Source organism: Pygoscelis adeliae, unplaced genomic scaffold (genome assembly GCF_000699105.1).
Source record: "Pygoscelis adeliae isolate BGI_AS28 unplaced genomic scaffold, ASM69910v1 Scaffold130, whole genome shotgun sequence".
NCBI lineage: Eukaryota > Metazoa > Chordata > Aves > Sphenisciformes > Spheniscidae > Pygoscelis > Pygoscelis adeliae.
The window spans coordinates 2,763,852-2,777,737 of record NW_008824031.1 but is presented as its reverse complement, the minus strand read 5'-3'; the positions used below and the strand labels follow the sequence as shown (position 1 = coordinate 2,777,737).

Here is a 13,886-nt window from a genome sequence, read left to right as displayed (position 1 = left end):
GAACACAGTTTCAGAGCTGCTGGTCTGACAGTATCTAGAAGTGCAATGCGGGCTATCCCTACGCTATTGCCTGCATTGCACTTTTGGACAATTTCTGCTTTTCAGCTCTCAGACTGATGGTCCCCAGATTGTACCCTGTAGGTTGCTGCAAGACCTTGAAGGGGAAATAAGATGGTTTGGATGTGATCTGCTTCGGCACCTCCACCGTGGTTCCTAATCTTGGAGACTGCCTTGCAAAGGAACATCTGCAGATGCTTTTACTCTCTTACACTGACTTTCCATTGATTGTTCTCACAACAGAAGTGCTGCGAGTATTTGTTTGGTTTGGTTTACCCAGGCTGGTTATTCTCATGCATTTTGTCGGCGTTATATAGATAGGTCAAATTATAATAACTACCTTCAGCATAGCTCTCGCCTTTCCCCAAATGTGGGCAGACTGCAAAGACTTTGATCTTGGTTTGAGCACCATTCTCCTCTACCTTCTCAAGGCAGAGGTACTACAATGCATCCATCAGGAGATAGACTGAGGTGGGTCAACATGTCTTGACCTTTCCTCAGCCTAAATTTCTGGAAAGAAATTCTTGGTCTACTGCATAGGATGTCATGGGGATCAGATAGAAGAGCTGACATTGTCTCGCTGCTATAACGTGGTCTACTCCGCCATGAAGTTATTTACTGTTTTGCACTGATACATTGTGAGGTTGGTAAGCTGGATCTGAGCCCATCTCATAAACTTTGCTAGTCTGTTCTCAAAGGGTCATAGATGAGGAGCGACAGGAAATGTTACCATAAGCCCTTTTCATCTCCTGCAATAAACAAGCGGACGAATTGCACGAAGAAGGCCCATCCTGTGCCCAATAATTCGATTGGCCTAGACTAGAGAAGCTCTGTCAGAAACACATCCCATCCTGAGATAAATATGGCAAGCGGTGGAGACTCCACCACGCGCACCATTAAGCTGCATAATGGTTAATTGCCTTTCAATTGTCTTCCTTCAACTACCAGCTGACTGATCTTGTATTGCTAAATTAAAGATCCATTTAGCACCCAATATCACCTCCCTGAATAATTATCCTAGATGGTGATTAAATGGTGTTTTCTCACTTTGATACACAGAACAGAAGGTATTCCTGTAGTCTCTCACTGCAAGCACTTGTGCAAACACAGGTTTTATATTAATTTATCTAGAAGAGACTAAGTTAATTGGCACAATCTCTCTCCCCTCTGAGTGCAGAAGCAACTGTAGCTCCATATAGGCACTCAAAGCTCTATGCATTGTATGCTGCATCAATAGTTGGGTTATTTGGTGTATTTCTGTCTTCATACAGATACTCTTATGCTGCACAGATTATTTGGTGCATATAGTATAAAATCTGTGTGCAGACAAGCCCAGGGGCATAAATTATGGGCTATGAACCAGTCCTTCATATCTTCTTTGAGTGGTCTCCAATTTTCCATATGATTTTATATGTGTATGTCCCAGAAGCAGTGGCCACACATGCCTAAATAATACCTTTTCCCTTCTCCTCTTTAATATTTGCCTTATGCCCAGTATCACAGTGGGATCTCCTGTTCAGAGCACCTGTTATGATGCTGGAGATGGTGAGAGCTTTCTGGGGCCTCTCAAAAGCTAACAATGCTCTTGGATCTCCTCAATACATGGCAAATACTTCTTATGTTACTGGCAAATAGGAAATGGTTCTTGCATCAGCAAGGCTTTGAAAAATAAATGGGAAACTCACTAGACCTCAGCCACTTTGGGGGTAACAATATTTGGTAACTTCTCCCCCAGCATCAGCCAACACCAGCTAGTACTGGTAGTGGGTGCCAAAATCAAAGGAGGTGGGGGAAACCCATGTGAGACCTGAACACCAGGAGAAAACACCCACAGGTTTGGATCCCCCTCCAATGCGCACACCTCCCCAGACCATTCAGGGACAGCAGTGCTCACTGCTTGGAAAACAAATGTCACTGGTGAGAGGCAGTGCTTGGCATCTGACTGTAGGTTTATATACAGGTGGTGAACAGCCAGGACACCCAACCCTGAACCACCCCAGGCGGGTGAACTTCACGTACCTGGCATGCTTTGGTGTTTCTCCATTTCATTCTGCTGGGACCCTGGGACCACCGTCCCAAAGAGCCTCCTCACTCCCCAGCCAAAGGGTTACTGCAGATTGCAATAACTGCAGAGCTGAGAAGCTGTGGCTTCTGGTCCTCCAGGAGTCCCTCTTTTTGGTTGAGAGGAGGCTGAGGACCACAAGCATTCACAGAACATCTCTTAAATGTCTGGAACAGGTAAGAGGCATCTTTCAGAGGCCATTTGCTGTGGTAGGCACAGTCTGGAAAGGGTGGCCAGCCATGGATGGGCCAGTGTCTGGCTTGCTACCTCAGTCCCTGCATCTCAAGGAGTCCTCATAATGCAAATCACCAGCAACAATCCCTGCAGTTTGCGTTAGCATTTTGCTCAGTCCTCAGAAATGCAGGAGCCAGTTTAGCTATGACATTAGTTGGGAAAGCGTCTCAGGAAAACTTGACAATGCACAAAATCAGGACAGGAGGGGAGCCCGGGGTTTGCCCAGGGTTACATCTGAACAGGGAATGTTCCCAAAAATGTATCAGGAGCATCCCCAAGACAGTATCCTGCTCCTCCACGGCCTTGGTATCTCTGGAGGACATGCTGGCGGGTAGGCTGGGGGCAGACATGACCGTCTAGTGAGATGTCTGGCCTGGGAGCTCAGAGGATCCAAGGGGGTCTGTCCCTCTGTGCTCCCTCCCACCCCTCCAGCTGGACCCCTGGGCACCCTCCCTGCCTTCTCGGGCAATGCACTGAAATGCCCTTTCAGCCAGAGATGCTGTGGCCAATGCAGCAGCAGAGCTATGCTGAGCACACTGGTATGCTGGGAAACAAGGGCATCCCTGCTAAAGAAAATCCTGCTGGGAGGGTATATCACAAACTGTTCTCACTGCCAGTCCCACTTCAGCTCCACATTAACAGAATGGCAGAGCCAGGGGTGGTTTTATGCAGCCTGAGACCCCAGTGCCGCTCTGTGCAGCCTCCTTAGCCATTGCTTGAGGTTTTACTGCAGGGCTATAATCAGTTTTTTTGATATTTCCTGACTCTGAAACCAGCAGTTTAGAGGTATGGCCCAATTTGCAGTGATTGCATTTCCACTGCTTTCCTCTCCTGTGTCAAACAGGAGCTGGAGAGATCGGGGGGGTCAGTCTCAGGGGCACTGCTGGGACCTGGCTACTCAGAACAGCCCTGCAAGCCTCCCTGTGGGGCACCTTGTCCTGTTACCAACCTGTCAATCACCTAACGCCAACTTTGTCTCAACCCCTTCCCCCCTTCTTTCTGCAGTAATGGAAATCAATGAACTTATTCAGAAAAGGCAACTTTTGGAAGCATTTGCAAGTATCAAGTACTTGGAAGATGAGACTATAGCTGAACGAGATGCTGAGAAATACAAAGATAACCCCCAGGAGTTTGTGAGGAAGTCCAAGGATGTGGATTTGCTTTATAACTCCATCACAAACATGATCCAGTCCATCGTGGTGGGAACACTGGAGCAGCCCACTGTAGAGGATACCATGCTGAACTCCCTGGTGATTTTAATTGCCCATGAAGAAGCAGCTCATCCTAACACAGGCAACGCTGCTGGTCCTGGGTCGGACTTGCTCGGCACACCCAGAAAGTGGAGGGAGGAGTGGAGGGAAGCTATCAATGAGAGCGCTAGAAAGAGAGTCCAGAGAGTACCCATGGCATCGAAGGAAGAAGAGAGTTTTTGGCTTGATCTCCACTTAGGTTTCCTCCAGAAACAGCTGAGCGAAGACTTACTGAAAATCAAGTTATCAGTAAAAAAATGCTATCCAGAGGAGTACCAGGTGTGTGATATGTATGTGGACGCTTTTCACAATGCCATTGCCTCACACTTGCAAGATCTTTCCCAGAGACCACTGGAATTCAACGAGCTCTACACCTTGCTCGACTGGGTGGCCAACATCTACCACAGGTAAGATGCTGCACTTGCCACACTGCTTCAGCCTCCTCCGGAGAGCGGCAGGGCCACAGGGTGCTTCAAAAGCACCGAGCTATTTTCAGTTTCCTGAGCGAACAAGAGAGACACAGTCACTTTACAGCAGAGCCAGACAGCTAATCTATTAATAGGTGGGGACAAAAGTTTGTGGATAAAACACTTGTTGCTTTTCACAGATCTAAATTACCTCATTTTCCCCTTCCTCTCCCACTTGCTGTTCTCACATGCCAGAAAGCTCCTCCTTGCAGCTCTGATAAACCTGCTCCCTTTCTGCAAATATCTTGCAAGGTCCAGCAGCTGCTCGGTGACTTTTCCAGGCAGAGGGAGGGTCCTGTGGTGGAGCCCTGCCTTCTTCCTGTTTAATTAAAACTGTGGTGCATTTGGAAGCAGGCCACGTTACCCCCCATGTTCAGGGGTCAGAGTCGTCTCGAGGAGATGCCAAGACATCATCGTGTAGAATTAGCCACATTAACACAAACGCTCTGTCTCAGACCTGTCCACTAGTTGAATGGGAGGTCCGTGTTTTTTAGGACCTCTTAAAGCTCCCTGTAATTCAGGGGTGACTAAAATATTCTAGGAGCTGCATAGACCTATCAAACACTATCCTCAGGGCACCCTCTGTGTGTGTGAGTAAAGGCAGGAATTCTTCACAACAACAGCAAAAACTGTGCTGCTGGACATTGCCTCCTTTTACAGCCAAAAGAGACATCTAAGATAGGCACCTGTAGAAGGTCCAGGCATTGTGTCCCCTCAGTTGTTCACTGGGCTAGACCACAGCCCATCATCCCAGCCCCAAAGGGGTCCCATACTAAAACCCAACAGAAATACACAGTGGGGTGGGAAGGAGGAGAGAGACAACATCCACAGGAGATGGGTCTGCTAATAAGCACATAAGAACAGCCATGTCAAAGCAAAATCATGTCTGTCCAGTAGGTGGTCTCCAGGAACCATCTGAACCAGATGCCCAAGGATGGGACAAATGCAAACCAATTGACACCCTTCAAACAAACAAAAACGGGAGTGAAAGCAGGAGTATAAACACTGAGTCAAACAGTGCGCAAAAATGGACAGGGAGGGGGCAGTGGTGGAGCAGGGCAAACACCAGTGACACTTGCCCAGAGCACTCCTAGCCTGGGGTAGCTTTTGGCTCAGGGACATTTGGGCCGCAGATGGTCTTTGTTTTGAACAGCCCTCAACAGATTTAATCTGTGAATTTGCCTAGTTGCTCCTAAAACCCCATTTACGGTGTGGTGACCGTGATGACTTGTGTGTAACTCCCTCAGCATCATGGCACTGGCTGACCAGTGTTATGGCAGGACCACTATGGGAATGACACTCCCACCGATTGCCCCTCTCCCTCACGTGTCCCTTCTGATCTCATCTGGAGGGAAATTCCTGCATGTCCCCAACCCCTGGGGACTGTACTGCACCCCAGCATTGCAGGAGAGGGGGGAAGAAATGAGCTTCGGCAGCCAGGTTCTGCACCAAAGTGCCCCCATCATATTCCTCTAACTTGCTGTGAAAGGGCTTATTGAGAGCTTGCAGCCATTTCGAGTACTTCTTGCAATCACCTTGCTGGGTTGGGCTGTTTCCATTTGATTTTCCCACTCTAAAAGAACTTCATCCCCTCTTGGGACCCATCCCAAAAAAGAAGAAATTGTCTGACCCAAACTCATTATCGATGCTACAATTCAAACAAACGGAAAAAAAGAAAGAGAGGGGAATAAGCTCCTCGAGTATACATTTGAGTCAGTCCTTTCAGTCATGGCGGAGAGTTTGTATTTAAATCTGTGGTGTCCTTTTAAATGAGCAGCAGACTCCTGCAGCAGCTGGGTTGTGCAATGCTCCACATGGGCAGATGTACCTCTCCGGGAAATCTGAACCATGACTGCAGGAACACTGACTGCAGGACACTATCAGCAGGCTGAGCTTTTCTTCTGCTGAGCAGTCACTCTGCACCAGCCTGACCTTGTACAGTACAATCCTCACTTGCATCCAAACCTAACCGTGTGCTCGGCGCTGGGTTGGTGATGGGAACCCTTTTCGGTGGTTGAACAGGCTGCGTGCAGGACATTGCAGCTGTGTTCCTTGCTAACCAGGTGACTGCTTGCAACTTATTCAAGTGCATGAATATTTTCTTCTTTCTCCTCTCTACCTTCATCACCCTGAAAGATGCAATGCTTCCACGGTCCGTGGCAGATTTCAGGGGTAGCACATTCAATTGTACATGCTAATAACGTGTTTCTCGCCCCGGAGGGAGAAACACAAGCACTCCTTCCCTTTCCCTGCCTCCCCGCTAATCAGCTGGCCTGATTACACGGCAATCCAGGGGAAAGTGAGTGGTAAAGTCATGTGTCAGCTGAGCGCACTTTGGAGTCAGACTCCGTAGCTGCACGTCCACCCACCGCTTCCATCTGTGGAGGAACCGCTGTGCGGCGATGGCCCGTGTCCCAAGCATAGGAGTGCCTTCCAGAGGCTGCCCTGCGCAGAGCAGGACCTGCTCTGCCACCTCCCCTTGCTAGGCATAATGCACAGGGAGAAATAACAGGCTGACATAAGCTGTGATGTGACACCGGAGAGGAGCCGGGGAGATCAGCTAACTCCAAAGCAGCACGCTGCTACAGGAATTACCCTGAAAGGCATTTCGCAGGCTTGTAGTCAAATGAATCAGCTTCAGGTTGTTTATTTAAAAAAGTAAATTCTCATAGCACTTTTCATGTCCAAACAACTCAGAAGTCTCATGATTTCTAAGGTGGGCTGGAACTTTAGATCATTTTGATTTTGAATAATTAGGATTTTGAATAGCGAGGAAAGATTTTCTTGTTAAAGCTTGAAAACAAGCATCGCAATTTAAACTTTAAGTATATTTCTCACAGCTTAATAATTATGTAGCTCATGCCACATGAATATTCCATCAGTTTACTCACACTCTGAGGCAACATAATTTGTTCGTTTGAATCTTTCCAGTGAACTCTTTCTGGGTCACCCTGATCTCAAACCAGAAGTTAAGACAGAAAACCTGTCCCTGCTGTTAACACCAGCTGATTGGGATAAACTGAAGAATGACTACATCACTTTGGCAAAGGTGAGAGTTTTGACCTTGCCCCCACGTGCCCCCCAAGGAGGGCGTGGGAGCCCCAGCCTCCCGGGCAGACGTCTCGGATGGCTGCATCATGGTTCCTAGCCCCACCAGGTGTTGAGTCCTGCCAGCACCACACAGAATGGCCTTTAATCAAAAGCAAAAAATCCTGAACACCAATTCTGAGACCAAAGCAGGCCATGAGCTTGAACATGGATGATCACAGAGCCAAAAGGACTGTACCAGACCCGTACAGTGTGGCAGAGGCATACCAAAAGGTCATAGCTGGGCTTCATCAGATTGAACACATTGCAAAGTTAGGTGTAAAGACATTTTAGCTGCTACTTTCACAGTGTGTGAGCTCCTCCAGCACATCTGAGGTTTGCTATAGCCAGACAACTTTGGGCTTGTCCCCAGCAGAGGACCTCCCCATGGTTCAGCTCCTCCTAGGAAGCCCCTTCTGCAGTTGTCTTTCTGCTGTCCTTGGCTGGGACCCTGTGTAAGACTACGTGCTTTCCTGGGTCTTTAGTGAGCCCAGACATTTTCTTGCAAACCTTTCTGAAACAGGGTACTGCTGAAGGTGAGTTCAAGGTACCCAGCTGAATAAAATCAGTATTGTTCCATCGTGCCGGTGAAGGATCATTTTGTTTTACCGGCAACAAGATTGATTTATCAGCCAGGACTGAACAGTGCTGCCACTTACACAAGTGGCTGTACCACCAGAGAGGACCAGTTTGATCTTTAATCCTGACCTTGTGCATTGCACGTACTGGAGGACTTTGCAATCAAGCAGTCAAACAGCTGACACAGTATTTCCCTGCCAGGAGAATGATTGTCCCTTGCTTTGGGAGTACCTTGCCCCCACACAGCACAGCTCCTGATTTATCCCAAGATCCTCTGTAGACTGAAAGGGTCTGGAGCAAGACCTTTGACTCTGCTTACCTTTCCACGCCACACACATGAGCCTTACACACGTGCCGACAGAGCAAAACGCCACGAGCCCGCTTTACTCATGCTTTCTTTGTTATCCTGAGCTGCATGTTTCCTTCCTATGTTTAACATTCAGGGGAAAATCAAAAGCTATTTTGGAAACATCCTGAGACTAGAGGTCACGGAGAAGTGGGAGAAGGAAGTTCATCCAGAAGTGAAGGAAAACCTCTACCACTCCTCGCTCTCCTTTGATATTCAAACGGTATTTAATTAGCTGGGGCAAAGTGTGGGGAGCTCTGTGGCTCCAGGGAAACTGGATTGTTACCTTCTGGGGTGGAGGTACCGCCTCCTGCGATAATTTATGTTAGTCACGCACTGGCAGAATACATTAAAGCAGAAAATGCCGTTTATTACAACTTTTAGCTCTCCCGCTTGCCTTCTAGCTGCAAATTAAACCTGCTGTCAATTGTGTCAGCAACATAATAGGCAACTGATTTTAAAGTCCTTAAATCTCTTTGATTAGAAAGAAGAAAGAGAAAGGAAAAAAAGGCAGAAAGAAAAGGTTTGTTAGAAAAACCCCTTGGCTGAAAGAGTGACTTTGTGCCGGGGCTGCGGCAGCCACAGAAAGGCTGTAGGCAGTGACAGCCACTCCAATTTAAACGGTACAAAAAACAAAAGTTCCTACTAGCTTTAGGGACTACAGGGTAATGAATCCAGGAGGGGTTTGGATTCATTCTCCTCACTCAAAGGGTTGAGTCATTTCAATTAAATAATACCAAAAAAAAGGGACGGAGAGAGAAAGAAAGAAAATCAAAGTTTTGCCTGCTGCCGTGACTCATTTTCCATAGAGGAATATTACACGTTGTGTGATCACCGGGAAGGCAGGTCTGAATTGGATTAGCAGATGGGTAGGATGCCTCCGGAAGCGCCAGAGCGGGACTGCAGCCTGCCTCACTCTGGAGAGGCAGCCAGGGCTGAGGGAATGGGAATTAGGGAGGAGCCCCAGTGCAAGCAAGATTTTGGGGTGATGCCCGACCCTCCGTGCGGCCCAGGTATCACTCCTGAGGAGGGGGCTTGTGCAGGCCCCCGGGAACAGTGCTTATAACCACCCTCAGCATGGGGACACGAGGACAGCTCAGCTCCCCTTGGGCATTGGGCTGGGGATTGATCCCTCCTGCAAATCCCCCCAAAAGAGGAAGACAGCACCAGGGCGGCTCGGGGCTCCAGTCCACACCGTGTCTAGCTCACACTCAGACAGCAGAAGGACACGGGACCATTAGGGATGAATGATTATGCCACAAATCAGTTTGTGCCTCTTGGCCCTTTCTGGATTATTATTTTTAAAACTGCCAGAGAATAGTGAAAACCGCCTGGCAACAAGTCACCTGCTTCCCCCTCCGCTAGGCGAGTCATTTTTATTAACCAAAGCTGCACGAAATCTTTGCAAAGGATGTTTCTTCCGTGCTTGTCCTATTCACTGGTGTTTTTTCGTGCCCTTTTCTAGATCATCGGGGAGCACATGAAGATATCTGGAGCGATCAGCAGAAGTCTGGGAACAAAAACGCTTGAGCTGTGCCTGGCAGAGCTGCATGAATTCATACCAAGGTCATTGCCGCTCCGGGCAGCACATTCCTTCCAAATGAGTCCCACATGGGTAAAATAGCAGGGAAAAGGTCTGTGCGCTGGGCCAGACACTGGCACTGAGCAGGCACGGGCCTGCTCCTGGGAGAATTAGAGATCACAATGAGCCCAATCATGAGCAAACAGCAAAACAACTTGGAGGGAATCATAAACAGACCCAGATGGGACTCTTGCGAGTCCCAAAATCTGAGGTTAGAGGTCCAGGAAGGAGCTGCTGGCTGGAAAGGGATGGCACCAGTGTGGTCCCATCCATCTGGGACCTTTGTGGCATTGGATGCTGACTGCTTGCAGCTACAGCCACGAGCAAGCAGCAGTTATGGAGACCCAGACCCAGAGCCTGCTTGCCCAAAACATCATCTAGGTCTCCCGGGGTGAGTCCTGCCGAGAGGGTTTTCTCCTGCATCCCATGGCTATGGGCATAGAAATGGCTGATGGGACCCTCTCTGTTACACCCAGGCAAGACATATAGCTGGGCTTCCTGAGCTTCTGAATCTTTTTAAAATTTATCTAGTGTCCGAAGGACACAGGACCCTGCCCCTTTGCTGAAATAATGTTTTTCTGCTTGGTAGTCCCTGAGTTATGGCCTCAGACATTCTCTCCTGCGACACGCTTTGGAGATGCTCCAGGGAAGGTTTTTGGCTCACAGAGGGTCCCGGCACAGCGAGGCACTGTCCCTCCCCACCAGCGTGGCTGTGTTTCGGGGGATTGCGGCTGCTTGCCAGAGCAGCAAGCCGCAGAGGAGAAAGGCCATTCAGCATGAATCAACTCTGAGCGAGACTAAAAATAATTTCTCATTAACCTTTGAAGTTTCCCACCTCTGGCAGGCGCTGACTGTGGAGTTTGCTAATAGATGTTTTGCAGGAGTGAGGGTGGGGAGCCCAAGTGCTGCTTTCTCAGATTGTGAACCCGGGGCATGGCAGGTGTCCAAAGTGTGCTAAAGGCAACACTTTCCCTTTTAAACCCTCATCTCTAATAGCCCAGCGATCTACACTTGTGTCCCATACCCTGAGCGAGCAGGGTAGTTCGAACCAGCTATTTGGCTTTGAAGTCTGCCCGGGTTTTTGAGGAGAAACGCAGTACTGATGTTCCATTCTTTCTTCTCCCCCCCCCCCTTTTTCCCTTTTTCCTTTTTTTTCTCTTTTTTCTTTTTTCTTTGTTCTCTTTTTTAATTACTTTTTCTTTTTTTCCTTTTTTTTTAAACAAAATTGGTGTAAAATGCAAGCTGGGGCAGCAAGGGGTCACAGATGAAAGGGTCACTGAAACTTAAGCTTTTTCTTAAACAAACCCAAGATGCAAGTGGCTGAGGCCAGCCCGAGCAGGTTCCTTTACCCTGACAAAGAATGGGACCACCAGGCAAAGCCTGCCTGAGCACGCAGCCTCCTGCCAGCAGTGTGGACCTGGCTGTAAACAGCTGTCAAAACCATAAAAGCTGCACTACATCAAAATAGATACCTAACACACCATGCTGAGGTTACGGGGGGGAAATGTAGGTGTGCTATCCTGTTCCCATTCACCTTCTGTTGTAAAATCAGCCCTGAGGTAAATCCTTTCCTTGTGTGCCTAAGAGGGCACATATTATATTGCCCCAAAAGCCAGAGAAATGAATGACCAGACTGATAAGCCTGAGTACTACGGCCACAATTAATCCCTCAGCCTGAGGAAAAGTCAGAGATTTGCCGTGCTGAGATCGCTGGCATCTCTCCAAAAGCGCTGCGTACCCGCTCAGGCAAGCACACCCTAAACCCATAATTATCTGCCATCTATTCCCCTCCAATGCACATGCATGTTACGACAGCTGGAAAAAACATGTCTGCATACAGAGGGGACAGGTTGGGCCAGCCACTGGTGTCTCCTGACATCGCAGTGTACACAGAAGATGAGCCATCCTCAGTCCCCCCGCCGTTAGCGTTACCTGCGTGTCTTCTCCTGCAGGTTCGGGGAGGAGTTTGTGGCGTGGAGCACTGCCCAGGACAGCCCCGTCTTTGCACCCTATTTCACTGCCTACATCAACAGCTTCCACGACCTGGTGTAAGTCCGATCCCCCTGAGCCAAGCCGCTGCATTGCTGGGGTCCGGGAAGGTGGCAGCGTCCGGAAAGGAAAGACCAAGGTCTCCTGGGGGTGCCCCGCGGGGTGCTCAGCCTCCAGCCCTTCCTCACCTCACAGGGGGGGATGTTCCCCAAGAGATACAGATAAAAGTCACTTCCCTGGGGTAAAAGGGTGAAGAGACAGAGGTGGGGACGGATCTGGTGCTTGCATGAAAGCTTTAAACTCATTTTCAGCCCATCTTTTTCAACTTCAGAGGAGGGGTTTTTTCATTTTTTGTTCTGGAGGTTAGCAGAATAAACCCAGCAACATGGTCTGACAGCTGCTTTTGGCACTGGGCTGGAGGAAACTCTGTGAAAGCACTCAACCTGCAAATAAACCCCTGCCATGGCTGCTGGCAGGAGGAACTTCCAGGGCTTTGCAGGTGCTAAGAATTGGTTATTTAAAACCATGTGTTGAAAAGGCCTCTGATAAATAGGTGTGCCCACCAGTTCTGGCTATTAAAAAGTACTTTCAGGAGAGGGGTACTCTCCCCATAAGTAGGACGGTGCCAGTTACCATGTGTCCCAGGGTCTGGTCCATCAGCCCAGTGCTGTGGCACATGGTGACCCTGTGCTTCCCGCCCCGCATCTGCCCACACAGCCACCGCAGCCCTCCGGTGCCGGTGCTGTGGGAAACCGGGGCTGTTCGCACGGCACTTGACCCAAGGGGATGGTCTACAGCCACGCAGGGACACGGCCCACCAAGGCCTGGGGGCTCTTCAACATCTGGGGTCGTCCCTGCCATGCAGATGTGGTGCTTCAGAGGCCAACCCAGCCAGCCAACACGCAGCTAACACCTGGGAAGCTTGGGCTGTTATCTCCAGCCGATGCTGCTGCATCGCTGCCTGGCACCGCCTGCGGCAGGGATGCTAAATGCCAAATATTATTCAGGGGATGCAGAGGATTTTGCGTTGCAGTGTCTCACAGGAGCCGACGGCTCCAGCCGCAGCGAGCACTACCGTCGGGAAGTCTCTAGATGGCACGGTCTCTCCAGCAATGCTAACCTCGCCAAGGAACCGGCTTTCTCTCTCTCCTCCTGCCCCTGTGGAAAAGTGCTCTCCCCTTCCCCGCTGGGGACTGGAGAGGTGATGAAGGGAGAAGCCAGCTCTGGGCAGGGAGCTGGCAGGCGTTTGGGTGGTGGATTGGCTCTGCTGGATTTATTCCTGTGTCAAGTTAAATATTTGTCAGCCTGGAGCAATGAGTTGCTGGGCAGAGGTAGGTGCCCTAACAGCATGATTTTGTGGATGGGGGGTGGAGGCTTCAGGGGGTCAGCAGGAGTTATGGACCTGAGCCCCAGCCTGGGGTGAGAAGGATGCTGTTAGGTGTTTTGTAGTCCTGCCTGGGCAGCCTCAGACGTATAAACTAGCTACCAGGCAGTGGCAGGAACCTGCTGTGCTCTGTGGTCACAGCAGCAGATGTGGCACATCCAGGGAAGCTCAGGGACCACTAGCATTTTGGTAGTGCTGCCTCAGTTCCCCCTAGAGCATGTTACAGCGGGGCAGGGATAGAAAGTGAGAAGAAAGCCAGGAGCTCACAATGCCCCTGAAGCCCACACATACTGCTGGGGATTTCATTAGCTTCTCAGTAGTTGTTTTTTCTTCCTCATTAGCATGAAGCCTTGCAGAAGTATGCACTGTCCCTAGGAGACCGCACAGGTTTCCACCTCCATAGTTCACCATCCCAGCTGCTGCCGATAGATGCTGCGTGGAGTGAGTCAGCCAGGCTCTGGGGGACGCAGGGTCGACAGCTTTCCCTTCTCCGTAAGCCCCTTGGTGCTCTCTCAGGTACCTGCAGATCATTCAGCTGAAGTGTTGCTCAAGTGAAAAAGTAACCAGCCTGCGCAATCGCTCCACATGGTTGAACCGTCCCACCCGATGAGGAAATAGATGGGTTTTTACACAGTTACTCAGTTGCAATTAATTTTCAGTGTATAGGATTATGCAAAAAGAGTCATTATTTTGACCCATTAAGTGTTTCCAAGAGGAAGTACTGGATACACAAATTTATTTTAAAGTAACACCCAAGATGCCAATCTGGTTAAAATGCTTAGGGTAGTGTAATAGTTTACATTTTAATATTAAACCACTGGTGCTCTCTCTCTCTCTTTAGGTCAGGGT

General features: G+C 49.3%; 1 protein-coding gene across 1 annotated transcript in view; it reads left to right on the top strand.

The window, feature by feature from the left end:
• The window catches only part of EXOC3L4 (exocyst complex component 3-like 4), a 21,137-nt gene that overhangs the window by 744 nt on the left and 6,507 nt on the right, over positions 1–13,886 (top strand). The window contains exons 2-7 of the mRNA XM_009328380.1: positions 3,359–4,010; positions 7,002–7,119; positions 8,180–8,305; positions 9,548–9,648; positions 11,617–11,712; positions 13,554–13,596. Of these exons, the coding sequence (XP_009326655.1) occupies positions 3,359–4,010; positions 7,002–7,119; positions 8,180–8,305; positions 9,548–9,648; positions 11,617–11,712; positions 13,554–13,596 (1,136 nt within the window). The remainder of the gene's footprint in view (positions 1–3,358; positions 4,011–7,001; positions 7,120–8,179; positions 8,306–9,547; positions 9,649–11,616; positions 11,713–13,553; positions 13,597–13,886) is intronic.